Source organism: Ustilago hordei, assembly GCF_900519145.1.
Source record: "Ustilago hordei strain Uho2 genome assembly, contig: UHO2_contig_19, whole genome shotgun sequence".
Classification (NCBI taxonomy): Eukaryota; Fungi; Basidiomycota; class Ustilaginomycetes; order Ustilaginales; family Ustilaginaceae; genus Ustilago; species Ustilago hordei.
This window is the reverse complement of record NW_024545256.1, coordinates 271,536-298,365: the sequence shown is the minus strand read 5'-3', so window position 1 is coordinate 298,365 and position 26,830 is coordinate 271,536. Positions and strand designations below refer to the sequence as shown.

The following is a 26,830-nucleotide window of genomic DNA, read 5'->3' as shown; positions in this document are numbered from 1 at the left end:
ACTCCTTCCTTCCCTACCATCATCGACCTTCCTCAGTCTTTCCAAGTCTCTTACTCTTCCAATCTTTCTGGTACTTATTCCCACCTCTGCCGGTGACGATCATGTCAGTTGTCGGGGTTCAAAAATGTCCGCCCCACCCTGACATTGTTAAATCTTTGCTTCTGAATCAGGTAGCACCTCACCTCTCGCATTACAAGCGTATGATGAACGGCATCGGTGACGAGTTGCTCAGATTTGACTACTACAAACGCTTCGGGATAAGCCTTTCCAAGGTCGACGAGGTGTACCAGAGCCGTTCGTTCCTCACTCCGGAGGTATTGTCTGACAACGTCCGGATGCTATGCAACCATCGCAGCTTCTTGGAGGTCGTGGGCTGGAGATATTACCGCTTGGGGCATCCTGATCGCCACAAGCGCCTATCGCAGTTCGAAACCCACAACAAAGACGTTAAAAGCTCCTACAGAAAGATCAGGACTCGAGCGATGCAGCATCTCATGGATCACTATGACCAGCTTTCCTTCGATGCCAACACAGCGGACTTGTATGTTATCGTCAAAGAGTCCATGAACATCCTCTGCGAGATCAAACACGTCGATACTTCTCTTGCTTCGGCCATCGTGGCTAGCTGGACGCCCTTCGGGATCTACATGAGCGAAGAGTTGGTACAATACATAACTGGTAAAAGAATGAATCACGACTCTCCCCCGCCTCAGTACGATTCAGTGTACTTCCCAGCGATGGAAAAATTGAAGAGCATGTACCAGAAGGGCCAAATGAACAGCGGCAGGGAGTTGGAGAGATTTGCCTGGAGCGTTTGTTGGTGGTCTCACCATGCTGTGAAGGAGGAGGAAGATCAGGTTACCTCGATCGCAACCTCATCTTTAGTGTCAGATGATCGACAAGAGTCAGCGCGCTCCCCTACTCCACTGCCGAATGCTGACGAGGTCGTCGATGCCACCTTGGCTGACCTTCGTTCGCGGGCTGTCACCCCAGTGTATCAGCCCGACATTCAGCCGCTCACTCCCCCCCCTCAATGGATTGGTCAACGTACGCCATCCCCACCGCCGCCTGATTGCCACATCCCCACTAATGGTGAGATCGCCGGGTGGGCTGAACGGTACGTCGTGGCTGACTTGGTGGTGCGAGTGGCTGGCCAGTACTTTCCTCTCGACTGGGAAGTACCTGCGGGGTCGGCAGCTGAAAAGCGTTTGCACCGTCTGGTAATGCTACGACTAACCGAAGGCTGCATGCCTTGGCCGAGTTGGCAGTGTCGCCGCTGCTTCAATCTGGGTGTACCGTAAGTACCACCCCCTCTACTTGGCTTCCTGTTCTACTGCTGACATCATTTCCTTTCGCCTCACAGCTGCTTCGCCTCGGCGTTTGCCAACCCATACGGCGAGCGTAGTCGGATCCCTCGCGCCTGCACGCACTGCCACCTCGCCGGTTTGGGACATTGCGAGCGGAACATCCCTGCATACCCTGGGATGGAGTATCTGGGCGATGGAACGCCTAGTATGCAGCCTCGAGGCTTGCATCGCGCCGAACGCGCTCATCTGACCGTCGCCGACGGTCTTGGACCGGGTGTCGTTCGTTCTGAGGACCGGGTGGTCGACCCCGTGTCGACGCAAGGATGGGCAGCAGCAATGCGTTACGTATGGCGCCTGGCCAATCGTGAGCTGGTGAGTCCGCTCCTGCAGGTGTACATGATCTATGTTGAACACCACGACCAACTACTCTCGGAGTGCCAACCGCACGAGTCAGTTACAGAGGTTGGTGGTCCTCCTGGTCGCATCTCTGAGTGCGTGCTCCCTACCGTGGACGAAGGGTTGATTCGCGCGACTCATGCTGTTCGAGACGTTCGTACTGGCTACGCCGACATGTAGCGACGTGGCAAAACAATGATTTTTGGCTCCTTTGACTTCGTTTGAAACTGTGTCCTGTCCCTCGTGAGCGTGGAGGGCGCGCCAACAGGAGAGTCAGCGTTGGTCACAGAAGAGAATGAGGAATCAGAAGGAGGTGTTCCGACCGGAGGATCATCCTTGGTATTATTCGATGAACCGGACGCCATTCTCTTCCCTCATGATTCGCAAAGGGTACTCCACCGTGATGCTGGAGGTAGCAAGGACAACCAAAACAACGTAGCTCTAACTGGCGGGGTTGTCCACAGCAGCACACTTGCAACCCAGCCTCCAGTTCAGGACCCAAACGGGTCATCGACTTCTGACGCACCACATCAAGCTTGGACGCAAGCTCACAGCTTGACGATTTCGAACTCCGACCCGGATCAAGTCTCGGATCCCCAATCTGACACTGAAGAACCCCTATTGACAGTCGAAGTCTTCGACGATAAGCCAACGGAGTCGAGCTAGGAAGGCAAGAAGAGGGAACGCGATCAGAACATCACGCTTCAAGTATCTGAGCTGCTTGCCAGGGAGGGTAACACAGCCTCGAAGAAAGTCACAGTGCAGTCCTCAAAGACTCAGAGTAAGCCGTCCTCACAAGATCGTCCTTTCTTTCAATCTCTAGCCTCGCACATTCCTGAAGGCTTCATAGCTCGGCATCACTTTGTCTGTATCAAATCACTTTGTACTACAGTACACGCAAGCATCAGACTCAAAAAGAAATTTGAATCGTTGCTTTGATTGACCTCCCCACACCAACAAACATGTCCTCACGTTGGATAACAGACAGCGAAAAGTGGCGACTACTGATCAGGCCTCCAACCACTCATCTCGTTGTACTCCTCCTCTTCATTCTCCGGACCCTTATGCGCTCCCTCTAGAATCTGTTTCTGCGTCAACTTCGCAAATCCTTTCTTCTTCCCTCCAGCACGCTCGCCATTCTCCACCGCGTTCCCATTCTGTCCTGCGCCGGATTGAGCATTGAACAAATCCAAAATCTGTTCAGTCTCCATACTATCCAATCCCTTATTCTGTTGGTTAACCACACTATTCGCAATGTTCAACTTAAACCTTTGCAGACCCATGATTTTCGCCTCCAAGGTATTCTTCGTGATCAACCTATACACGTTTACCACCTTTTTCTGACCTAAGCGATGAGCGCGATCCATAGCCTGGAGATCTTTCATTGGGTTCCAATCGTGTTCTACGAATATCACCGTGTCTGCACCAGTGAGGGTTAAGCCGAGACCTCCGACTTGGGTGGTTAGGAGAAGGACGTCGATCGAGGGGTCTGCGTTGAAGGTTTGAACGATCGAATGGCGTTTTTCGGCTGAAACGGAACCGTCGAGACGCATGTAGGATACGGATGGCATCAGGGTGCCGAATAGATCGCGCTGGATGATATCGATCATCTGCTTGAGTTGGCAGAAGATTAAAACGCGATGTTGGGAGACTGCATCACCTGCACCACCGCCACCAACGTCTTCTCCAGCAGAGTTATTGCCACCGCCAATTCCACAATCCAACAACAACTGCCTAAGAGCTTGCAACTTGGGTGAGTGGGAAATATCGTTCAAGCTGCCGCCATTCTTTTGCAACTTTTGCTTGATCGCAACATGTTTCGGGTTGTCATCTGTCAACACCAACGACGGATGATTCACCAACTTGCGCATATACTGTAAAGCCTTGAACACGTGTTGCTTTTCCGAAGCTGCTTCTTTGCCGCTAGAAGAAGCTGTGGTTCCAGCAAACTCCTCCGCCTCTTCTTCGTCCTGTTCTTTACTAAAGTCATCGTAGAGTTGCTTTTGAATCTCCCCAAGATCGCATTCGATATCTTGAATAATCTTCGGCGGAAGATCGTCCAGTACATCTTCTTTGAGTCGACGCAGAAGGAAAGGCAGAACCTGCTTGTGAAGAGCTTCAAGTGCAAGTGCTGCTGCTTCTTGTTCTTTCGCACTAAGTTTACCATCGCGTGAAGCAATGATTGGTTTACCAAACCGCTCGTGAAAGCTCCTCTCCGTACCCAGGAAACCAGGCATAAGAAAATCGAACAACGACCAAAGCTCCAATACATTGTTCTGAATCGGCGTCCCCGAGAGCAGCAATCGGTGATTAGCCCTGATCAACTTCACCGCTTTCGTAGTCTTCGTCTTTGCCGACCTAATGACATGTCCTTCATCGAGAATGCAATAATTCCAAGAATTCTGCGAGAGAGCTGCAATATCGTTCCGCACAACATCGTACGACATTACCACTGCATCGTACTGTGGGATTTCGGCCTGCAACCGTGCACGTTCCGCAGGCAATCCCGAATAGAGCAAGGGTCGCAGGTTGTTCGCATACTGCTTGATCTCATGACACCAATGCCCAGTGAGAGTTGGGGGACAGATGATCAAACTCGGCAGCGGTTTGGAATCTGCCGCTTTGCTTTCTTTGTATCGTTCCGCTCTCTCGTGATGCTTAGAGGAGAGAATGCAGATCGATTGCAGGGTCTTACCCAATCCCATGTCGTCACATAGAATACCATGTAGCTGATATTTGGCCAAGAACGCCATCCAATTCACACCGTCTTGCTGGTACTTTCGTAGTTTGGCATTGATCTTGACCGGAATTTGGTAGGGTTCGACTTTCGACCCATCCAACAACTGCATCAGGAACTTGCGTTCCGTTTCCCTTCTCTGCAGCAGATCAGCCGAAAAGCCGGGGGGATCAGGTAACCCAGCTTCAAGAGGAACCATCTTGACCAGCGAAGCAAAAGTGTTCGCCGCGACCAAACGCACTTTTTCGTCATCATCACTCATCCTACCGAGGATGGGAACGATGAGGAAGATGAGATATGGTAAAATCTCAAGATCGAGCTGCTGGACGGTATGGTAGACAAGCTCGATAGAACCTTGTCGATTGGTAACGGAGGCTGCGTCTGCTAGGAGTGGTACTACTTGCTCGACGACGTGCTTGAGCGCTACTTCGGTAAGACAGGCAGCGACAACGGCAAAGCATTTGGCTGCTGCTGAACGGACAACTGCAAACTCGCTCTGAATCGCAAGCGTCAAAGCAGGCAACAGCTCGACCACTTTATCGCAAAGTTGACCCTTAAGATTGGGCAAATTGACATCGAGCACTGCGCATGCGTCTAGGATGCTTTGTCCTAGATCGTCTTGCTGTGCGATCTTTGCGTCTGCTTCGGCGGCACTGGAGCCAAATGTGCTCAAGAGCGCACTGCTCATGCATTGCCACAGCATGGGCACAACTTTGAACAGCTTCTCGCCAAACAGATCCGCCAATTGAGCAAGTGCAGCTGCAGCACCACGACGAATGAGCTTTCCCTGCAGCACCTCCTCCGATTCCACCCCTTCATCCTTCGTACTAGTCCTTCCCGGTCCCTTTGCTACGACAGCAGGCTCGTTCATGCTAAGGATGCCTTCTCGCTCGTTCTTGCTATTCGCAAAGATCGCAACGCGGGTAGTATCCTGGCATACGAAAGCGCAGAGGTTCTTGACGATCTTGTCGCTAGGGTTGGACTTTGCAGCGGAGGAAACGCAGTACTCGATCAGCTTGGCTACAGACCGAGCCGAGCGAGTCTGAAGATCGAGATTCTCTTCGAACTTGACACTGTTCATGGTGCTTCTGATGACTGGGTTGAGCTTCGATGGTAGAACCTTGAGTGAGATAACGGCACCAGCGATTGAGGCAAAGACTTGAGTATCCTGCTTCTCCTTGTTCGCCTGGTAGAAGCCGATAGCAGCGATGAGTTTGCGTTGACGATCTTCGAGGAGGGGTAGAGCAGCTTTTTTGGCTTTGGACCCTGCTTGAGCGAGCAAGCTCTCGAACCCACTCTGGGCGACTTGCTTGGCGGTGTCGATGGTGAACGCGTCCGACATCATACCCAGAGGATCAACGGTGGTGGGAAGCGCAGGGATCTTGGTCTTGGGCACTTTGGCATCTCGCTGGAACGAATTGTACAGACCCTGGCACTCGGCTTGGATACGCTGGAGCATGACCGTCATCTCTGCATAGGTCGGTGGTGCGAGCGTTTCGAGCATACTGATGAGGCGGCTGGCCACGTCAGCAACGACAGCGCTGGAGTCCTTGAGAACGACATCGAGCTTGTCACATGCTTGGGCCCATTCTTGAATGATAGCTGCTGCCAGGCACTTTTGTAATGCAGAGGTCGACTCGAGGTATTCACGGAGCACTGGCCCGAAAGCAGCTTCGTCTTCTGAACGAGGGAACCGAGCCAGAGCACCACCAAGCGCTTCAGCAGCACTAAGACGACCGCGGATGACGGCATCAACACCGACCAGCGACAGATCCTGTGTGAGGATGCCTTTGTCGACATTGTGTCGATTTGCATCAGCATGACTGCTGGATCCAAACGAAGCGGTGTAGAAGAGCGAAAAGTCGATGGGTGAACCTAGTGGAGTCATGATGATGCGGAAGAAGTTGACAACATAAGGACCCAGCAGCTTCTGTACGTTGGCTGCATCACTTGCAACATGTGCAAGAGCATGTCCCCAAGCGTTAGCACTGGCACGGCGAATGGGTAACTTCTCTTCAACGACGAGATTCTGGAAGAGCAGACGCAGCACTCGCTCATCGATCCAGTCCTTCGGCAAGGATGGGACAGTGAGGAAGACGCGCAGCGCATTAAGCACCGAAAGACGGACGCTGGTGATCGTGTGTCGGAAGAACGGGAACAGCCGTGGGATCAGGAGCGACAATGCGCGCTGCTCTTGAGCTTCAGCTTTGAGATGCACTACAATGCCTGGGTGCTCAACCAGCTTAGCCAGCAGGTCCATGACACCACCGATACTACTAGCAAGGTCATCTTTCAGATCACCGAGACAATCCCACAGCTGATCGAGGAGTCTTCCGACCTCGCTTGGCAGCTTCTCGAGAATGACGTCGACGATTGGCACCAAAGCTGAAGCAGCTACTGCGCGCACATCATCGTCATCATCCTTCAGACCGAGAATAGCAACTTCGACCACGTCTTGCAGCATCTTGCTGGTGTCGATGTCTGCATCTTGGTCGGAAAGAGGATTGTGGTCCTCGTCTTGCTTCTTAAGGGCTTGTGGCTCGGACTTGACGACAGAAGAGGACAAGAGCAGGTCTTTCTTGACCACGACTTCGTATTTGAGACCGAGCAAACCAGCATGTCTGACCTCCCAGACGTAGCCCTTTTTGCCTCGCTTTGCGGCAAAGCCGAGATTGTAATCAGTGGCAGCACCGTCAGCTGCATGGTCTTGACGGATCATCTGAAGAAGCACGTTGTGTACCGAAAGAATGGACGCCTCGGGCATGTGTGGCATGAGACAAGCCAGTGTTTGACTAGCTGTCTCGCGGACCGGTGCCACAACCTGATCGAAGACAAAGTCCCCGAGTCGATCAAGAGCGAAAACGCAGAGTAGCTTGATGGACATATCATCGCACCAAGCCTTGTGCATCTTGGCATTGTCTTGCTTCGACGCGAGTTGGACTTTGCCACCGCCAGAGCCTAGTGTCTTGAGGAGTTCACGAAGACCGAGGGCGGCACCGTGACGTGTTTGCCAGGTAGGGCTGAAGAGATCGACGCTGAGAGTGTCGACGACGAGGCGGAAGGGCCATTCTCCAGGTCGCACTTGGAAGGGGTTGGAAGTTGAGCCATAAGCTGCGGGTGCAGCGCCTCCTGATGCAGGGGAAGAAGCGGCAGCAGGTGATCCTGGCACCTCGCCAATTGGAGTAGGAGTCGACACACTGGCAGTGGCAGCAGGCATGGAGCCTGGACCGCCGGCAGGATGCTTAGGAGCGGGAGGAGGAGCAGCGGAGAGGTAGTCAGCTGCGCCTTCAGGGTTGGCTGGAGTAGATGGAGTCTGGGCCATCCCGCCTGAAGGGGCCTTGACACGAAGGCCGCCAGCGGTAGAGGAAGAAGCAACATCACTGGTATCGATGACCCTAGTCTTGGCTTCTGATGGGCCATTCTTGCCTTCCAATTTGCGCTTTCTCTTGAGTGCATTGCGCTCACGTGCGCTCAACTTGCTCATATCGATCTCGTCGAGGGCGGGTGTGTCGGATGGAGTAGCAGCGGGTGCTGGTGACGGGGACGGCGCTGATGCTGCCGATGCGAAGGTAGGTGTGATGGGCGAAGGAGAAGCTGGACTAGCGTTGCTAGCGAATCGTGAAGGAGGCAAGGATGCTGCTCCGGGCGAAGCAGCCGAAGCAGCCGAATGGAAGCGAGGAGCTGGTAGCTTGGACTTGGATGCACCTCCTGCTGCTGTCCTCCAGTCAACACTACCCTGGGATGTAGGTGGCAGGTTGGAACGGGTAACTGATTCGCCTGTCTTGAGCTCTGCCTCTACATCCATACCGATGTCCATCTCATCGAGACCAAAGCCAAGGCCGAGCTTGCTGACAACATCCTTCTTGGCTTGTGCAAGACGATCTGAACCAGCCGCAAGGGAAGCTTGCTCGAACTCCTTGCCTGCTGATGAGAGTAGCTTGGTGCCCGTTGCGAGAACGGTGGGTAGGGAGAAAGCGTCAAAAGTGAGGAGCGACTCGGTGGCGATGAGCTCCGAGAGATTGGGCTTAGCATCTTTGCCATCCTCCTCTTGATCGGCAAGAAGGGGCTTGGAGCTCTCGCCAGGCTTTGACGGATCCATGTCGGGATCCCAGATACCAGCGGCGTGGCAGATGCTCTCGATGGCCAGAGCAGCAGCTACGCGAGTGTCCCAGCTCTTGGAGCGGAGGAAGGGAACGACTCTGGCAAGATAAGAGGTGATCTCATCCCAATCGCCGTCGGTGCCTCGATAGATGCCTGCTTGTTCGGTAGCGGATGGCCCGACAAAGCTGTGCTGCTTGTTAATCTGTTCGGAGGTGCCGAACTTGCCTGCCGGTTTGGACGAGATCACGCCATCTTCGGTCTTGATCAGGCCATCTGCTTCCGGGTCGATAGCTGGAGTCAAAGTGCCGGAAGTGGTCGATCGAGCATGTGTCGATGGTTCGGCCTTGTGAGTTCTTGCTTGCTGTTGCGCTGTGCTCTGACCTCGAATGCGAACGGCTGCGATCTGGCCGAGTTGCTTGGCGGCAGTGGCACGGATGGCCGGGGTCGAACCGGTGTCGAGGAGCGAGACCAAGCGGTCTAGCCTTGTGGCGGCCATGGTGGCGATTGAGGCTGGCAGATGAAACGTGGAGAGTTGATGGCCTTTGGGACTATCACAGCAATGTTCCAGAGACTACCGACGCGACTGTAGCCAAGACAAGCTCAGAACCAGTGAGCAGGCAAGCTACAGTGTGCGGATGGCGCGAGTGCCGACGACAAGAACGGCAAAAGAGGACAGCGAATATATAGATTCTGCGATTTCTTCTTGACAGCCGTCAAAACGCGTTGCAGAGACAGAGAAAGAGAGGCGCTGGGCAAGGAGAGAGCAAGCTGAACCAGCTGAAAACGCGCAAGAGAGTGCAAAATGAAACTGCATTCAAAAGCAGGCGAATTTCAGCAGGTAGCAAGGTAGCGGGTAGCAAGGTGGAGGCTTTGGGCTGTTTTCCGAGGAGATCCCAAGAAGCGAGTCTGTAAGTGCTGATCCTATATATCCTTCTTGCATCCTGTCCTTTGGCATTTCCTCTGGAAGCTGAGTCGAATGACGCGCTGCTCCTGCCAAAAAGACTTCCGTTCTTGTTGGATGCAGAACTTCAATTTTTTAATTTTTTAATTTTTTAATTTTTAATTTTTAAAAATTTCCCCTTCTTTTCGCTGATTTTCTGCCAATCCGAATCAGCAGCAAACAAAGCGCCGAAAGTCAGCATCGGGCGAATCTGTTCCTGGGCATTCACATCAGCCCGATAAGCATCAGAATGTCGGAACCAACGACTTTGAGGGTGAAAAAGTTGCCCGCTGAGAAGAAGGTACAAGAGTAGTTCAACAGCAGTCAATCGCTCCTCGTCATCATTGTTGTCGCCGCACCCTTAACCATACCACCGACACTTTTTGCAGAGCTGCCACTCTCAGCACTCCGAAGAGTTCGTCAGCATGTCGACAGCGTCACTCACTCGCTCTCTTGCGAGATTGACCCTTGTCTCCAGCTCGCAAACACCTCGCATCGCACTTCGACAACCTGCCAGGATCCTTCCCACACAGATCGCATCGTCTTCGCTCCATGTATCAGCACGTACATACGCCACACCTGCATCTGCAGCTATCCGACTCGCCAACTTACGGCCTGGTCAGCCAACTAAGAACGTGAGTCTCGCTATATCAACTTGCTCATGTCCCAACCTTGAGGGTATCTTTACTAACTTTTTCACCCTCCTCGCATTTGCTTTCGATGACACGCAGCGCAAACGTCTCGGTCGTGGTCCATCGTCCGGAAGAGGTGGTACCAGTACACGAGGTCACAAAGGTCAAAAGGCGAGAGCTGGTAATGGCAAGCCCGTTCCCGGTTTTGAAGGCGGTCAGACTCCTCTGACTCGTCGTTATCCCAAGCGTGGCTTTGCCAACGTGTAAGTTTTCTACCACACCTCAGCACTCACACTTGTCTGTCAGTGCTTACATACTGACTCCCTCCTCCCTCCTCCCTCCTCCCTCCTCCCTCCTCCCTCCTCCCTCCTCCCTCCTCCCTCCTCCCTCTTTTGTTCTCGACATGCAGTCACGGCCAAACATTTGTCCCAGTCAACCTGGACAAAATCCAGCACTGGATCAATCGTGGCCTCCTCGACCCTTCCCGACCCATCACCGCCAAAGAACTCTACGAAACCCGTTGCATCCACTCGCTCAAGGACGGCGTCAAGATCCTCGGCGAAGGTGCCAACCACCTCGAAACTCCTGTCAACCTTATTGTCTCTCGTGCCTCCCAGACTGCAATCTCGGCCATCGAGACTGCAGGCGGAAGTGTAGAGTGCAGATACTACACTCCGCTCAGCTTGAGGGCGTTGGTCAAGCCGCATAAGTTTGCAGGCAAGATTCTCCCTCGTCCTGCTGATCCGATTGCTAAGAAGGATTTGAGTAAGTTCCACATAATGCCGATGCTGTGAAAGAGTAGTTTGCTGATATTTGCTTTCTTACTTTGTGTGATGTCTTGCAGTCTGGTACTCTTCACCTCGCAACAGAGGATACTTGGCTAAGCGTGCTGCGTTGACAAAGGCTTTCGCTGCTGAACAAGCTAACCAGGATGCTCAGGCTCCTCCAACTTCGGCTTCGACTTAGACTTCTGCATAAACGATGGTGCGAACCAATACATGTACTTTTAATACTTTCACATGGCATACTCTTTCTCATGCTCACGCAAGCTGCCAGTTGACTGTTCCTTGATGAATGAGTTGCAGTACGACTTGGTGGAGAATACAAAGAACGAGTGAAAGGTGTTCAGGTCATAGGCAATCCACGCAAGAAAGCAAGCGTTCCCAAACAGTGATCCAACAAACCATTGAATCTGTTGTTCTCAGATACTTGAACACGAATCAGCTTCCTGATAACCAATTTGAGCTGCTTCGCCTCCTCTTCATCCGCACCTCCGAACCCACCATCCTCCTTGTCCTCCATATCCTTATCCTCAGCATCCTCGCCATCCTGGCCATCTTCAGGATTAAACGTAGTCAAAATCAAATCCGTATGAACCTTCAGCAGTGTGGCCAAAAGCGCTTGGACAGCTTCGAAATCACGATGCTGCTTCAACCTCTTCAGCAGCATTCCCAAAAACGCCACCAGATCTTCCGTCACTGTAAGGCCGCGGATCTCTGCATCGAGCTGAGGAGTTGACAAGGTCTCCAAGTACATAAAGAAACCATTGACATCACCTTTCTCTTCTGCTGCTGCAAGTCTCTCCTGGAATTCAGTCTTGAAGCTGATACCGCCCGAAGAGAAGATGTTGCTCTTTCCACCCTTGTACCCTCCATCTTCACCTTTGGTTTCAGTGGACGTAGAAGCGGTGGGATCGAATTTGAAATCAACACCAGAGACGGTTTGAGGGAGGAAGAAAGGTGCTCTGTTTGCCTCGGGTTTGGAGGGAGCAGCTTTGGGTTTGTTACGCTGCTTGATTGTGTCTAGGTTGATGAGGGTCATCCAACGAGCACGAGGCATGGTGGAGAGTGTTACTAAGCCGCCTTCCTCGCGTGATGGGTCGACGAGTTGAGGTGGTGAGGTGTAGACTCGTTGCAACTCAGGTTCGCCAACTTCGCGCATTGCTTCGGAATACTCGGCAAGCGCTGCGTCTTCAACATCACCTTGCACGGTGGGCAGTGCGACGGCAATCGAGTCCTCTTCTTCGACAACTTCAGCTAGCTCGTCAAGACCCTGCATAGCAACAGGCGAGAACTGCGTCTTATTCGCCCAGAGGTAGATGCCGACACTGTCGACGTGGGCTGTTGCGAGGAAGTCACCCGTCGGACTAAAGCTGACTGAGGTAGCGATGCTTGCCACTTTGAAAGCGTCAATCAGGCGCGAAGAGGGGATGTCGAACGTTCGAATAACAGCATCCATCGAAGTAGTCACAATCCATCGTGCATCATTGCTAAAGCATGCATCGAGGATTCGACCGCGGAAGCCGACAAACTCACGCACCACCCGGCGCGTCTCGATATCCACCAGTCGCAGCACCAGATCGTCGGAAACGATGAGAAGCAAATTCGAGTCTCGGTCAAGCTGAACCGATGAGATGCCTGAAGCTGAGATCGTGGTGCGATGCAGCAGCTCAGTCGAGCCAAAGTCGTACCACGAGAGCTTACCATCCATGGTGCTGACCACTACAAGACGGTTGAGCGCATCCGTGACGACACCGGTAACGGCAGATCCTTTGACGCGAGAATTGAGCAATGCTTGCGCCTTCTTCGATCCAGCAGGCAACTCTTTCGCCTTGGCTGGACCCATCGGGTCGAGTGGACGAGTGTCAAACGTCCTCCTGTGCACGTAAGACTGCATATTGTACATCTCTACCAGACCTTCCGAGTTACCAATGAGACCAAAGTTACCACAGGCGCTGACGCAGCTTGTTCTGGCCTCGGCGAGGATCTTGCGATCAGCGGATGCTGGAAGAGGCTTCTTACCCATGCGCTTGTCTCGAACTGTCCAGGTGTTGCCGAATTGTCGGCCTTGATGTGTTGTAAGCACATCGTCCCAGTCACGGCTGCGGGTCAAGCTGAAGGAAAGCGAGCTAGCGGCGGGAAGTTTGAGGGATGAGACAGAGATGGACAGCTGGTTGCTTCGCTTTTGCAATTCACCTTGGCTGAGTTCGTGAGAGCGCGAGTCGCGGACTACAGAGATGTTACGGATGGAACGATCACGACCAGCTGAGAGGATCTCTTTGCCTTGCTCGCCGTAGTATCGAATCAAATGTGGGGGCTGGTGGTGACCCGATCGGCCCTTGAGCAGACGTGGTGGCATGGAGGCGGACTCGAAGAACCATTGCTTGCAGCTGTTGTCGCCTCCGGACGAGATGAGCAGAGGCTGCCCTGGAACGAAATCGATGCTTCCTACAGCGCCGTCGTGAGCATCTTGGATCGAGTAAGTCAGACGAGGGCCGTTGTTCGCCGAGCTAGGCCCAGTGCCAGAAGCGGGTTCTAGATCGAAGATGCTGATGTTGCCCGAGTTGGTGGCAATGGCGACCGAGTGTTGCTTGCCATCAGAGCGGAAAGAGACAGAGCCTAAAGAGAGACCGCCGTTGGCATGTAAAGAGAACAAGCTCTCGTCGAGTCGAATGTCGTGAAGGAGAACATGTCCATCTGCGAAGCCGACTGCGATAACATCGACTGCAGGAGACTGGGTGAGGTTGACAATAGCTGCTGATGGAGCAGCGGCGTTGGGACGCGCTGCAGCAGTGCGAAGCTGCTGTGAGTCGTAAGTGTGAACAAGAGAGCCGGTTCGAATGTTCCAGAGCGCAAGCTGACCGTCAGTCGAGCCGATGAGGATCTTGTTGAGATAAGTGGCGGGATGCAAGAGTGAGCTGGCGACAAAGTTGTCTGGAAAATCGATGCGGCGGATGAGCTCGGTGTTGGCGATGGACCAGACAAAGACACTTCGGCCGTCTGAGGACAAGGCGACGATGGTGTCACCAAAGACGATCAAAGACGAAAGCTGGGTGCCTTCCTCCTTTTGCTGAAGCTCGAGGTTGCTGGACGAGGCGTCTGAATCCGAGTCCGAGTCTGAGTCGTCTCTGTCCTCATCTTGTAAACCGTTGGGCTTGTTGAAGCGGGACATGATGTGGTCAACCGTGTCGTAAACAGCATCAACCTTTCCACGTCGGAAGCGATACACCTTGGAGCCTGATGCGGCAAGTACGGCATCTGGGCTAAGCGAAACTACGAGAGAGGAGATGGGTGCAGGAAGAGAAGCTGAGACGAAGAGGAGAGTCATTCGCTCTGCATCCCACATAGCCCAGCTGTCACCAAGACATGTGATGACGTTGACGTCCGGTGTAGTCGCATCCTTGCCACCAAAGCGTGTCTGCAGTGCGAAGGGAACATCGTTGCTGATCAAGCCGAGCGCACGAAAGGGTGCAAATAGGCGGTTCTGGGAGACGATCTTGCGGGCGGCAGGGGTACTCGATGATGAGGATGAAGCCTGAGCGGTCCCGGCGTTGCTAATGGGTTGCTGTCGCCTACGCTTGGAATTTGGCTCGGTGTTTGATGGTGTTGTTGGTGCTGTGGACTTTGATGTTGCCTTGCCCTTGACAGGCGTAGCAGCCGTCTTGGGAACTTTGGACGGCATCGTTGTACGACCCGACCTTGCTATACTGGCTCCTAGCAGAAGCAGCGATCAAAGACGTCCGAGCGATAGTGATGCGATCGATGAATACCAGGTTGTAGATTGACGAAAAGGAAGCCGATAGGAAGTCTTCAGAACAAACATCGCAAGATTGCTTCTTTGCTTCTCAACGAGCAGGAAGAAGCACGAGCAGGGAAGACTTCTAACAAAATTTCTCCAAAGCTCAATTATTCTTCACCATCTGCTGCCGCTCAAAAACAGAAAGAAAAAAAAAAAAAAAAAAAAAAAAAAAAAAAAAAAAAAGCCTTGAAAATACGGAACTCGGGACCCGGGATTCGGGAATTTTACTGGTCCTCTCCTAAAGTGCCTTCAAATTCTTGACCCTTGACACTTTTTTCTTTTGTGGCTGCAAGCTGAGTGTGGAAAATTTGGAAAATTTCAAGGCGAGAAAGAGCGAAAGTGCATCTTGAACTTGAACAAGGCTATCTCCACTCATCCACTTGGCTCATACCTTCATCCCCGACGGCAACCTTCTATTCAGAACACACTCATCGAGGGAAAACGACTCGCTCTTAGGCGCCATAAACTCCGCTTCGCCCATCACCATACGCATATTGGCCAGCCATGGCGCCTCACAAGAACGAAGAGGTGGATGCTGAGGCCGAGCTCGCCTCTCAGCTTGCCGCTGATGTCGCCGCTGCCGAGTCTTCCACAAAGGCAAAGGCATCATTATCATCACCTTCATCTTCCAGCACACCCGCCGTTGAGCGACAGCCATTTTCGACCCTTGACCTTTCCGAGCCTACACGCAAAGCCATCGAGACCATGGGCTTCAAGACGATGACCGAGGTTCAGGCTCGTTGCATTCCTCCTCTCATGGCCGGTAAAGACGTTCTCGGTGCCGCTCAGACAGGTTCAGGAAAGACACTTTCTTTCCTCATCCCAGCAATTGAGATGCTCCACAGACTCAAATTCAAGCCAAGAAACGGTACCGGTGCTATCATCATTTCGCCCACCCGTGAGCTCGCGCTGCAGATCTTCGGTGTTGCAAAGGAGCTCATGGCACATCACCACCAGACTTTCGGTATCATCATGGGTGGTGCCAACCGCAGAGCAGAGGCAGACAAGCTGCAAAAGGGTGTTAACCTTATTGTTGCTACTCCTGGTCGTTTGCTCGATCATTTGCAGAACACCAAGGGATTCGTCTTCTCCAACTTAAAGGCGTTGTGTATCGACGAAGCCGATCGTATTCTCGAGATTGGTTTCGAGGACGAAATGCGACAGATCGTCAAGATCCTGCCTAACGACAACCGACAGAGCATGCTTTTCTCGGCTACACAGACGACCAAGGTGCAGGACCTCGCTCGTATTTCGCTCCGACCCGGTCCTCTCTACATCAACGTGCACGCCGATCTTGCAGCAAGTACCGTCTCGCGCCTTGAGCAGGGCTACGTCGTTTGCGAATCCGACCGCCGCTTCCTCCTGCTGTTCACCTTCTTGAAGAAGAATGCCGGCAAGAAGATCATTGTATTCATGAGTTCCTGCAACTCGGTCAAGTACCACTCGGATTTGCTCAACTTCATCGACGTTCCCGTCCTCGATCTGCATGGCAAGCAAAAGCAACAAAAGCGAACCAACACTTTCTTCGAATACTGCAACGCACCTTCGGGCACCCTTCTCTGCACAGACGTAGCCGCACGAGGCCTCGATATCCCCAGTGTAGACTGGATCATCCAGTTCGACCCACCTGATGACCCTCGTGACTACATTCACCGTGTCGGTCGCACGGCACGTGCAGGCAATGCTGGTAAATCGCTTCTCTTCCTTCTCCCCTCCGAACTTGGCTTCTTGCGTTTCCTAAAGGTGGCCAAAGTTCCTCTCAACGAATACACTTTCCCCGCCGACAAGGTCGCCAACGTCCAAGGTCAGCTCGAGAAGCTCATCAGCAAGAACTACTACCTTCATCAGTCAGCAAGAGACGGTTACCGATCCTACCTCCAAGCGTACGGCTCTTACTCCTTGAAACGTATCTTTGACATTCACAAGTTGGATCTTACAAAGGTGGCAAAGGCATATGGATTCGCTGTACCGCCCAAGGTCAACATCACGATTGGTACTGGGTTGAAGGGGTCAGCGTCGAGCAGTGCGGGTGGGAAGAGGAAGGAAGTGGATGCAGATGGTGAGGGCGGCGATGATGATGAGATCAACCCTAAGAGGCAACAGGGTGACAGGAGGGCGTATTACCGCAGGAACCATCAGAACGGAAGCGGAAAGGATCACTTCCGAAAGTCAGGTGCGAATGCGATGGGTAACAAGGACAAAAAGCAGTGGTCGCGATAAACAACGACACTTGCTCTCGTCTAACTCTGCATTCTTCATGTCACGTCTTGTGTTGGTCTCCCGCATGTACTCTAGTCTTGGCTCTCTTTCATCCTTTTCTACGGGTATAATTGCGTGTCGGACATGGCTGTGATGTTCAGCTTGTCTCATTTCGAGTGTTGGAGAGAAGCGATAGCCTTGACGTGCTCGAGGAAGGTCTTGTTAATCACTTCGAAATGCGCTTCGTCATTCTGATCGATCATCTCACCAGCTGGCACGTCGAGCGTGTACTCGGGTGCATAGTTGGGCCAGAACTTGTGATCCGGTATCGCTGTATCGAAAGAGATCTTGTCCGTTGAAGCTGGCTTCCCTTGCTCGTCTCCATCCTCCTGCGTCTTGTGCTGTTCAGTAAGCGGTGTCGGCTCCTCATGCGATGGCTTAGCAGCATGCCTTTTTGCATGAGCTTGATCCTCAAACCGACCCAAACAGACAGCAGTGAGCAAACTCCAACACCTCGCCGCATTCTCACTGTTATACCCACCCCCACCCAGCAACAGCGTTGGCTTCTTCCAACTCAACACGCTTTGCATCGTCTTGACATATGCAGCGGCTGAGAGATTCCACACTGCCATCGGATCACCCGCCAGTCCATCCACTCCGCACTGAACCACAACCACTTCGGGATGCCAAGCTTGCACCAAGGACTGAACCGTGCTTTCTATCACCCTATTCAGGCTGGAGTCGGAGGTGCCAACAGCGAGCGGAATGTTGAGGGTTTTACTTCCTGCGCCTGTGTCGCCTTTGAGTGAGCCAGGTGGGCCAAACCGGTCCGGATCCGATGAGGGAGCGTAACAGGGAAAGAAACCAGGCGCATAGTGATGTATGCTGAGTGTGAGCACATTCGGGCTGGTATGAAAAGCTTCTTGGACACCATCGCCCCAATGAAGGTCGAGGTCGAGATACAGGACTCGATCGACTCTTTTGATCGTTGTCTTGCGTATCGTCTCCTTCCCCTCCCCTTCCTCGATCTCCTCATCATCCCCCTCGGTGCTGAAATTTCGAGGGATAGTAGTCGTTACGGCGACCTTGCTCGGCTTCCGCAGCGCCAAAATAGCCAATACTACATCATTGATATAACAGAACCCTGACGCAGCATCTTTCTTGGCATGGTGTCTACCTCCATCCCACGCAATAGCAATATCGGCCTGTCCAGTAGCCAACAGCTCTGCAGCGGTAATGGATGCTCCGGCTACCAGCGATATGTGTCGATGTAGGCCGTCAAACGTCGGACAGTCGTCTTGGAGTCCAAACTGATTTCTCGCTCTTGGGCGCTTGTACGAGAGACCAGAGACTGTGGAGGAGGGTCGACGGTGAAGCTCTTCTGAGCTCGAGGTGCGGTCCGATGCTTCTTCGTCGCTCTCGATCTCGTTAGAAGAGCCGCTATCGCTGGATTCAAGACTGGAGTTGAGTTTGCGACGCTTGGAAGAGTTATCGAGGTTGACTGCGCTGGAGCTCTTGGCTAGCTGTTTGAGGAAGGATTCTTGGTGGTAGCTCGTCAGCTGTTGATGCGTTGCTGGGTGCGGGAGGTAGACTGTGGCTCGACTCAGCTCCTTGTGAGTAGCTGCGGCCGGAGACAGATCAGCGAAAATAGCTTCGAGTAGCTTTGTCTTTTCGGAGGTCTCAATACTTCTGTCACTGTCGTTCAGAGCAGAGAGATCGAGTAAATCGAGGTGGTATGCTAGAGAGTGTACGAGAGATGAACGCCCCTCATTTGACGGCAGCAAGTCCGCAAACCGCACTAGGTCGCCCGACACTACATATGCCACTCGAGGCGGATCTGTCACAACCGACATCGCGATTCGTTCCCGTCGAGTGGTTATGATACAGACCGACCGATACGATGCAAGTGTATCCAAGTCTTGAGTTGGACCCTGAAATCAGAAGAACCTGATCGACCTGCAGGTGATGAGGCTTTCGTGCATCACGTGATCGTCAAAGACTGACGTGCGCGTCTGACCACCGTTGCTCAGATCCACGTCAACACCCTCCTGCTCCAATTGTGGTAGCACGCAAACCTTGAGAAAATGTGGATCGCACGGGTCCCGATGACTGGCGATCGGTGAGAGTCGGAGCACAATTGTCACTAGGGTATCAATTTTCGAGTGTTTTTAGAAACACGTGTTTCTCGATTTTGACGAGTTTTTATTTTGCACAAAAACCTTACATAAGCTCACCCAAAGTTGAAAAAACATGTGTTTCTAAAAACACACCTCTGGACCCAGTAAAATGGACTCACTTTTTTGTCACTCTCCAAAATGATGTGCAGATGGATGTGCTTCCACTTGCTTCACCTCCTCAACTTTACTACTTCATCACACTGGTGTGCCATGTCATTCATTGACAAAGTATTTGAAGCTGGAAGCTGGGATGTTTCTCTTCCCTCTTCTCCAACTCCCCCATCCAACACAGAGCAAGAACAAGGTGCACCTCCTGCACTTTCACTTGCAATGGGCAGCAGCACAATCCTCCCTTGCCCTTCTCCTGTCACTTCCCCAATCAATCGGATGTCTGATACACCTTCTGCCCAATCCACCAGGCCTGCTGACAATGGGGCAAAGAAGAACTTTGTCTGGCAGGCTCAGGACATCAAGTGCCTTGTAGACACAATCTACATCTGTCATGGGACTGGATGTGCAGGAAGCAGGAAGATCCAAAGTCATATGAAGAGGAGTGCAGGAATCGCAGGATCGGGCTAAGTGAGGGTTAAAAGCAAAATTCACCAAGATCTGTAGTAGGAAAAGCTCTATGGCAGATGTAAGTGGTCACATGCCTGAAACCAGGTTGGGTGTTTCCAATTGATTTTGGTGAGATCAATTGAGTAAGATTTACTCAGTAAGTTTCAACTAAAAGTAACCAGACAGCTTTGTTCTGGTAGGTTTCAGCTGACTGCCTTGAACACTCCATTCAGAGGTTGTGCAGCATGTCTGTTACTTCCTGGGGTGAAAGTATTACACTCTCCTATACAGCACGAGTGTTTGTAGTACTGTAGCTAATGCTCTTCAACATTGCCTGGGCTGCAATATGCCTATTGCTTACAGAGGACAGGAGTTACTGGACCACAGGTGTTGAACACCACCTACAATAACTGACTGGACTGCAGATGTTGAGCAACACCAGGGGTCTCGCGCCTGAAACCCAGGTCGGTCTGTCGAGATACTCGGTGACTATCAAACTGTGTGACAGCTATTGTCTCGGTATCGGTCTCGATGAGCTTATCGCTCAGCAACTATCAAGTTGCGCGATGGGTGGCGTTTGTGTATATAATATCATAGGTTTCGGCTGACCTCTGTGGACACTCCGTTCAGGGGTAGCTTGGCATGATCAATATCAATGCTTAGATTATGATGACACCAAGGTCTGGTGTGAGTGTTGATGATGATGAGGTTGATGGGGTTGGTGATAAGGTTGGTGAATGTCAATGATAATGAGGTTGGGTTGGTGATAAGGTTGGTGGCATCAACACGAGTGTCCAGTGTGCTGACTGATGCTTGAGGTGATCCTGGGACCACAGTGGACTACTGCCTTTGGTTCTATCTGGATCCAGACCGCTAACCTGCTATGGGTGCCTTCGGACATCAGGTAGTGGTGATACAACACACACACTACAATGAGAAGCAACCTTGATAGATTGCTGCTATGCTGACTGAAACTAATATATACTTATGCTGAAGTGATAACTAGTTATGATGGTTGTGTAAAGTGGATGAGGATCCACTCGACCTTTGATGATGAGAAAGCATGGTTATATACCTCTTCACAGCATCACCAGTGATGCTGCTCCTGCTCTCTCTCCAGAGAGTACCTTCTTCATCGAGTACTGTTCAGGGGGCCTCTCCTGCTTGCTTGGTACCCCTGTGCCTCTTGAGCTGTGTCAACTCCTTCAACACTGCTCCTCCTCCTTGCTATCCTGCTTGTTTGGCACCCTTGTGCCTCCTGAGTGGTGTCGACTCCTTCAACACTGCTCCTCCTCCTCAGGACCTGGTGTTGACTCTTTCAACACTGCTCCTCCTCCTCAAGACCTGCTTGCCGGTTCCCTATACACTGCTCCTTCTCCTTTGACTGGTGATGGTTCCTTTGACTCTTGTCTCTCGAGCCCCTGAGTGGTAACCATCTGCATGCTCCTTGAGCTTGGTCCTCTTCGTGGCTGTGCCTGCTCCTTGAGCTTGGTCCTCCTTGTGGCTGTGCCTGGCCCTCCTCACATATGGCTCGATCCTCCTTTGCATGTGAGTCTGTAGGAGTCCATGGTCTCCATGGAGACTGCACTACGACCATGCTCTCTAATGGTATCGACTAGATCCTCGATACTTGTGCTCCTTCCATATGAACCAGTGACCCTCCTGCTTCTTGAGCATTCAGGCCCATGACACATTGCATGGAGCAAGTGCTTACTAAGCATGGTTGTCCACTCAAGTATTAGTCAGCTCCAAGACTCACTGCAATTGAAAGCTCTTCTTTTGGACTTGCTCACTGTGTGTTTTGCTCAGCCTGACACTTATGAGAGATCAGTCCTCCAAGCAGATGGAAGGTATGCTATTGGATGATTGATTTATTGTCTATTGGACCCTGTCCCCAAACTTTGGACAGGGACTGTATAGGGAGGGTGAAAAACTACGGACGAGGCTGTTAATGATACAGCTGGCTTTGGAGAAGAAGATGGTAGTGAGGAGAGGAGCGGAGAGCAGATTGATGTTGTGAAGAGCGGAGCGGAGGAGAACAATTCGATTGTTGAGTCCAGCGCCAGACGCGCACGTAAAAATCCACTATCACGTGATGCATACAATTTTAGTTACCTTTCGTGCGATTGAGTCCAGACGGGACGCGCAGAAATCGGGCTCTCAATCTGTCTCCAGTGCCTTTGTCCTACAACCACATTTTGCTGCGGAATGCTTGCTCCGGGGGGGACCTGACGAGATGTGGCCTGCAGCAGAAGCTGTTTGCAGTTCTTCCTAGGCTTTTGCGGAGACAGCTCACGACTGCACCGGGAGGACGGCCTTTTTCAGCCGGTGCTCATGGCTGACTGCGGGCGGAGAGGACAGAAGAAAGCTGGCCCGGGCCACAAAAGTGAGAATCAGGAATCTGTTGCTTGTGCCTGACCCGCTCTTGCTCTTCTCCATCTTGGCCTTGGTTGGCTTTTCGTGTTATCCATCCACCAGCCAAGCGCGGTCGGTCGGTCGGTCTTCCAGTCACAGTCGCGACTCATCCTTTTGTGAGACAGAAGACAGAGCGAGACAGATTGGAAAGAGAGAAAAGATTGTAACGCACCAGTTTGACCGGCATAGTCGGAAGCAAGGCGTGTTGTTTGATCTCGGCGTCAGCTTCAGATGATCTGATCCTCTTCTTAACCAACCACAGCCGACTTCTTACTGAGCCTTCTACCGGCTTTTCCTCCTCTTCCACCTCCCATCGACGACTGAGCTTGGCCTTCCTGATTATCCTTCTCCTCATCAACACCACTGTGGTCGTGACTGCCGTCGGGAGACGCTTGAGCTCAAGCTCAAACCTCACAACATCATCTCGTTGTTGCACATTGTCGATCCACCGAACTCGCTTCTCGATACATAGACCCCCAAGCGCAGCTACAGCCCGGTTCGAGGCCTCGTTCTCTCCTCCGGCATCGCAGGAATCCTGTTCAGCCTCGTCCTATCTGTCAACGCTTCATTTGCGACGGTCATTTCATTTCGACTGCAATTATCCACTTGCATCATCCCTCTGTCCTCCCAACGCAATTCGCGCTTCCGCAATTCTTGCGACCCGACACTTGGCCTCTGCCTTAGAGCGGGTCTCTCCATCTTTACCGCCCTCATCAACCTCAACTTCATCGACTTGCTTGCGGAAGTTGTCACCACATCCTTCCATCCCTCAAGTCACCTCTTCTTCGCGCCTGTTCAAAACACCGGTCCGGCTCGTTGATCCCAGAATAAGCGACTTTGCGTCTTCCAAGTCCAACCTCTATCTTTTATCATAACGCAGTCATCCATCCAACCATCCATCCATCCATCCATTCATTCATCCATCCATCCATCCATCCATCCATCCATCCATCCATCCACGCGACCACGTTGCCTCACTATTCAAATAGCCCATTTCCCGCTTTCCCCGACACGGATCTCTCTCGACCATGAACACTCCGCCGAAGTTCTCGCATTCACGGCAAGGATCCATCGAGCACAACGTGCCGACGTCGTCTGCTGCGCATCTCCAGCATCCGTCGCTTTCCGGACACGCCGGCAGCGGATCTCACAACCCCGGCAATCACTCTCCTCTCACATCCTACGGGCATGCTTTGGCGTCTTTAGCCTACCCATCCTCGTCTTACTCACCCTACCGCACTGGTCAGACACCTGTTTCCGCATGGGCTACTTCCAACCTGTCCGCTCTTCACAACGGCAGCGCACCACCTTCCGCGAAGAGGAGCGAGAGTAGGGAAGCAGACGGCGACGACGAGGAAGATGATGACGATGACGATGACAACAGCGTTGACTCGGACGACGATGATGATGACGATGAGGAGGAAGGGACCGAGATTGAGGACGAAGCCAATACCACAGCCAATAATGGCAACTCCAAAGGCGCCGTGAACAAGCGCAAACGCTCAGCATCACCCAAAGGAAAGGGCAAAAAGGCAAATGCCGGCAAGACGGCAAATGGGGACAAGGCGAATGGCGGCAAGGATGCTAAGGGTGGGACACCTGGCAAGAAGCAGAAGCCAACCCGTGGTGCGCGCGCTTGTACCAACTGTCGACGTCTCAAGATGCGCTGTGTAGGTGCTGAGAAGGGCCCACCGTGCAACAGGTGTCGCAATGGCAACCACGAATGCATCTTTGAGGAGAGCAATCGTGGCAAGAAAGGCGGCAAGAACCAGAAGGCAGAAGCCATGCAACAGAGTCTGCGCAAGATGGAGCAGACCCTCGCAACTGTACTTCGCAGCATCCGAGACCCCGGTCTTGCAGCCCAGCACGGTGGCATGGTGACACGCAGCCCTTCGCCGGAACGATCCTACAAAGAGACGCAGCGTTCTGATCCTCGTCTCACTCACTCCAGCTCTTTCTCTGGCGGCGACTTTGGTCCGCGTTCGCCTTGGACTCGTGTCGCGGATCCCTACTCATCACATGGAACACACGCAGCCTCGCCCGCTCGCGCTAGTGCTGATGGTGCCAGCCCCGTTAGCACCATCAACCCGAATGCTGTCGCGCAGAGGAGCGCCTCCTCTACTGATGGCAGTGTCCCTTCACCTGCTAACGCGACAGGCACGCGCTTCCTCGAGCCTTTGCCGCATCTTCATCGCCCGCAGTCGCGCACAAGCGCCCAGGGTCCTGATGGGCAGCGCAGTCGACCCTCGCGTGGCTCTCCTCGTCTCCATTCGCTACCTGACAACACTCTCAATCCGCTCGGTCTACTTGCCGAGGCCAGTCTACACAACACTCATCGCGTCCGCAAGCTCGCCCGCAGTGGCGCCAGCAACAAGTCCAGCGAGAAGGATAGCCAAAAGTCAGGAAGCACTGGCGGTCAGAGCCCAGACAAGACCATCAATTCTGAGGGCGGTGAGGATGGCTCACCCAACGGCGAAGGTGGAGAGCAAGATGAGGGCAAACGCAAGATCCCTCTTGGTGTCGCTTCACAGAACTACTTCCGTCCTGGTCCGATGACCATCTTGCCTCTTCGTCGAATCATTATTGAACGTGAGATGCCTCCTGAGCTTCTCACCCTAGGCATTGTCTCGTCCGAAGAGGTGCTTGATCTTTTCAGCATCTTCTTCCGCCGATGCACGCAGCACGTTTGTCTCTTAGATGCAGAATGGCACACGCCGACCTTCATCTGCAGTCGCTCGCCTTTTCTTTTTACCTGTGTCTGCACTGTCGCATCCAAATTCTACGAGAAACGCCCCGATCTTCACTCCAAGTGCCAAGCTCTCACTCGCAAGGTCGCGTTCGATGTCGTCAACCGAGGATTCAAGTCTATCGAGATCGTACAGGGCTTCTTGCTGATGGCCATGTACGCGCAGCCAGCCGAGCGGTTCGAGGAGGATAAAACCTGGATGTACTCTGGAATAGCTCTTCGTATGGCTACCGATCTCAATCTGCACAGGAAGAGCGTGGCGACTTTCAACCACACCCCGCACCCGGATGACCCGGCTGTGCTCGATCGCGAGCGAGAAATTCTCAACCGTGAGCGCACGTGGTACGTCTGCTTCGCTCTTGACCGCGGGTTGAGTATCCAGATGGGTAAGCCGTACACCATTCGAGAGGATTGGATCATCAGAAATTGCCGAAATTGGGGAAGCAGGTTCAGTCGGCCTTGGGATCTTTCTGTTAGCGCTGTGGTCGATTTGTACCGTATCAGCTCGAGGCAGCTCGATTTCTTGTATTCCTCGACTTCTTCGGTGTCGGGCCTCAACACCGAGATCGATTACTCACTTGTGCTGCCTGTCTTCAACGAGCAGTTGCAGGAGTGGAAGGAGGAATGGCGATACCGTGGTCTTTGGTCCATGCCGGAGGAAGGTGAGGAGTACATCGAGAAGAAAAGACGACGATTGACTCTTGCTGCCAAGAAGGCTGCTGTGAAGGACAAGGGTAAAGGCAAAGGCACCAACAAGGATGCATCTGCTGACAACGCTGCTGGCAAGAAAGACGCAGCGAATGGTACGGCGACCGACAAAGGCTTCAGGTACGAGTTCGACGATGACGATGAGGATGCCGAGAATCTCGATCTCAACACTCGCATTATGATCTTCCACTCGAACTCGGCGCCTGTTCGATACAGCTTTGCCGTCCTTGTGCTCAACTCGTTCGGTCTGCAGCAAGCTGTTGATCACCCGATTGGTGCCAGTTTGGACCGAGCGCAGTACTTTGCCAAGTGTCTGGAGGCTGCAAGGACGATCGTTGTTCAGAGTACCGGACCGTTGCGTCGCAACATGAGGTATGCTCCCGATGCGCATATCTTGACGCTAGCTTATGCATGCGTTTTCCTGCTCAAGCTGATCCGACCTGCATTCGCGGGTTACGTTGAAGAGGAGTCGATTTTGACGTTGGTGCAGGACGCGGTAGATATGCTGCAAGAGGTGGCTGTTAATGAGACGCACACTCCGCACTTGTATGCGCAGTTCCTGCGGGCGTTGTTGCAGGCGAAGAAGGAGCACACTACAGCGTCCAAGTCCGCTACTGGCAGTCGAGCTGCTTCTCGTGCTGTTTCGCCTGATGGAATGCAGGTTGATGGCGAAAACAACGAGACGGCTCATGGCATAGCTAACGCGCAAGCTGGTATCGGTGGGTCTACCCTTCCCACCACCAGCGCTACAGTAGAAGGCAACATCCATGCTACCCTCGACCCGCACTCAGCAGAGTTCGCCTCAGGTGCAGCCTCCGCCCCCGCCGCAGAAGGGATAAACGTCAACTGGCCCTCTCAGATCTTTGGCGCAACTTCAGGCATGGATGACTTCTGGGGTTCCCTTCTTCCACCTGGTTTCAGCCAAACCTCGATGCACGATCTTTTCGGGGCTGCCACTGTCGATGGTACTGTCCCCAACGGCTCTCATATAGCTGCTGTGGAAGGGGAGGTGGTAGAACCGAGCCAACACGCGACAAAGTTCGGTATGGGCGGTGGTGGAGCTTTTGATTTCGGAGGTGGAGCTATTGGGAATGGAAATGGTGGTGTGCCGTTAAACTCGGCGGCGGCTAACGCGGCGTTGGCGAGCTCGATGAGTATGACTCCAGTTGCGAGTGGACATTTGTCAGGGGCTAACACGCCTCATGGTTTGGGGAGCAGGTCGAGGAGGACAAGTGCTAGTCATTGCTTGAGTGGATTGAGTGGGGTTAATTTTGATTTCTCCTCGTAAACCGCAAAGGAGGACCACAAAAGCATCGTTCAGAAGCAATGGGACGTT

General features: G+C 52.8%; 8 protein-coding genes across 8 annotated transcripts; 4 read left to right on the top strand and 4 right to left on the bottom strand.

The window, feature by feature from the left end:
* Nucleotides 1-101: 101 nt before the first annotated feature.
* Nucleotides 102-1,883, top strand: UHO2_06537 (uncharacterized protein; the record flags this gene model as incomplete). Its single annotated transcript, XM_041554953.1, has 2 exons — nt 102-1,297; nt 1,364-1,883. 2 exons carry the CDS (start codon nt 102-104, stop codon nt 1,881-1,883), a joined length of 1,716 nt encoding a protein of 571 aa, XP_041410887.1.
* An 821-nt stretch (nt 1,884-2,704) lies between these two features.
* On the bottom strand, nt 2,705-9,037 carry UHO2_06536 (uncharacterized protein; the record flags this gene model as incomplete). The annotated part of the gene is made up of 1 exon (XM_041554952.1): nt 2,705-9,037. One exon carries the CDS (start codon nt 9,035-9,037, stop codon nt 2,705-2,707), a length of 6,333 nt encoding a protein of 2,110 aa, XP_041410886.1.
* Nucleotides 9,038-9,906: 869 nt separating this feature from the next.
* UHO2_06535 (uncharacterized protein) lies at nt 9,907-11,079 on the top strand (the record flags this gene model as incomplete). The annotated part of the gene is made up of 4 exons (XM_041554951.1): nt 9,907-10,116; nt 10,213-10,376; nt 10,523-10,878; nt 10,958-11,079. The coding sequence occupies 4 exons, from the start codon at nt 9,907-9,909 to the stop codon at nt 11,077-11,079; spliced, it is 852 nt and encodes a 283-aa protein (XP_041410885.1).
* A 159-nt stretch (nt 11,080-11,238) lies between these two features.
* Nucleotides 11,239-14,574, bottom strand: UHO2_06534 (uncharacterized protein; the record flags this gene model as incomplete). Its single annotated transcript, XM_041554950.1, has 1 exon — nt 11,239-14,574. The coding sequence occupies one exon, from the start codon at nt 14,572-14,574 to the stop codon at nt 11,239-11,241; it is 3,336 nt and encodes a 1,111-aa protein (XP_041410884.1).
* A 621-nt stretch (nt 14,575-15,195) lies between these two features.
* Nucleotides 15,196-16,911, top strand: UHO2_06533 (putative HAS1 - helicase associated with Set1p; the record flags this gene model as incomplete). The annotated part of the gene is made up of 1 exon (XM_041554949.1): nt 15,196-16,911. The coding sequence occupies one exon, from the start codon at nt 15,196-15,198 to the stop codon at nt 16,909-16,911; it is 1,716 nt and encodes a 571-aa protein (XP_041410883.1).
* Nucleotides 16,912-17,057: 146 nt separating this feature from the next.
* On the bottom strand, nt 17,058-18,743 carry UHO2_06532 (uncharacterized protein; the record flags this gene model as incomplete). Its single annotated transcript, XM_041554948.1, has 1 exon — nt 17,058-18,743. One exon carries the CDS (start codon nt 18,741-18,743, stop codon nt 17,058-17,060), a length of 1,686 nt encoding a protein of 561 aa, XP_041410882.1.
* A 3,174-nt stretch (nt 18,744-21,917) lies between these two features.
* On the bottom strand, nt 21,918-22,806 carry UHO2_06531 (uncharacterized protein; the record flags this gene model as incomplete). The annotated part of the gene is made up of 3 exons (XM_041554947.1): nt 21,918-22,079; nt 22,213-22,590; nt 22,702-22,806. The coding sequence occupies 3 exons, from the start codon at nt 22,804-22,806 to the stop codon at nt 21,918-21,920; spliced, it is 645 nt and encodes a 214-aa protein (XP_041410881.1).
* Nucleotides 22,807-23,068: 262 nt separating this feature from the next.
* UHO2_06530 (uncharacterized protein) lies at nt 23,069-26,782 on the top strand (the record flags this gene model as incomplete). The annotated part of the gene is made up of 1 exon (XM_041554946.1): nt 23,069-26,782. One exon carries the CDS (start codon nt 23,069-23,071, stop codon nt 26,780-26,782), a length of 3,714 nt encoding a protein of 1,237 aa, XP_041410880.1.
* Between the last annotated feature and the right edge of the window lie 48 nt (nt 26,783-26,830).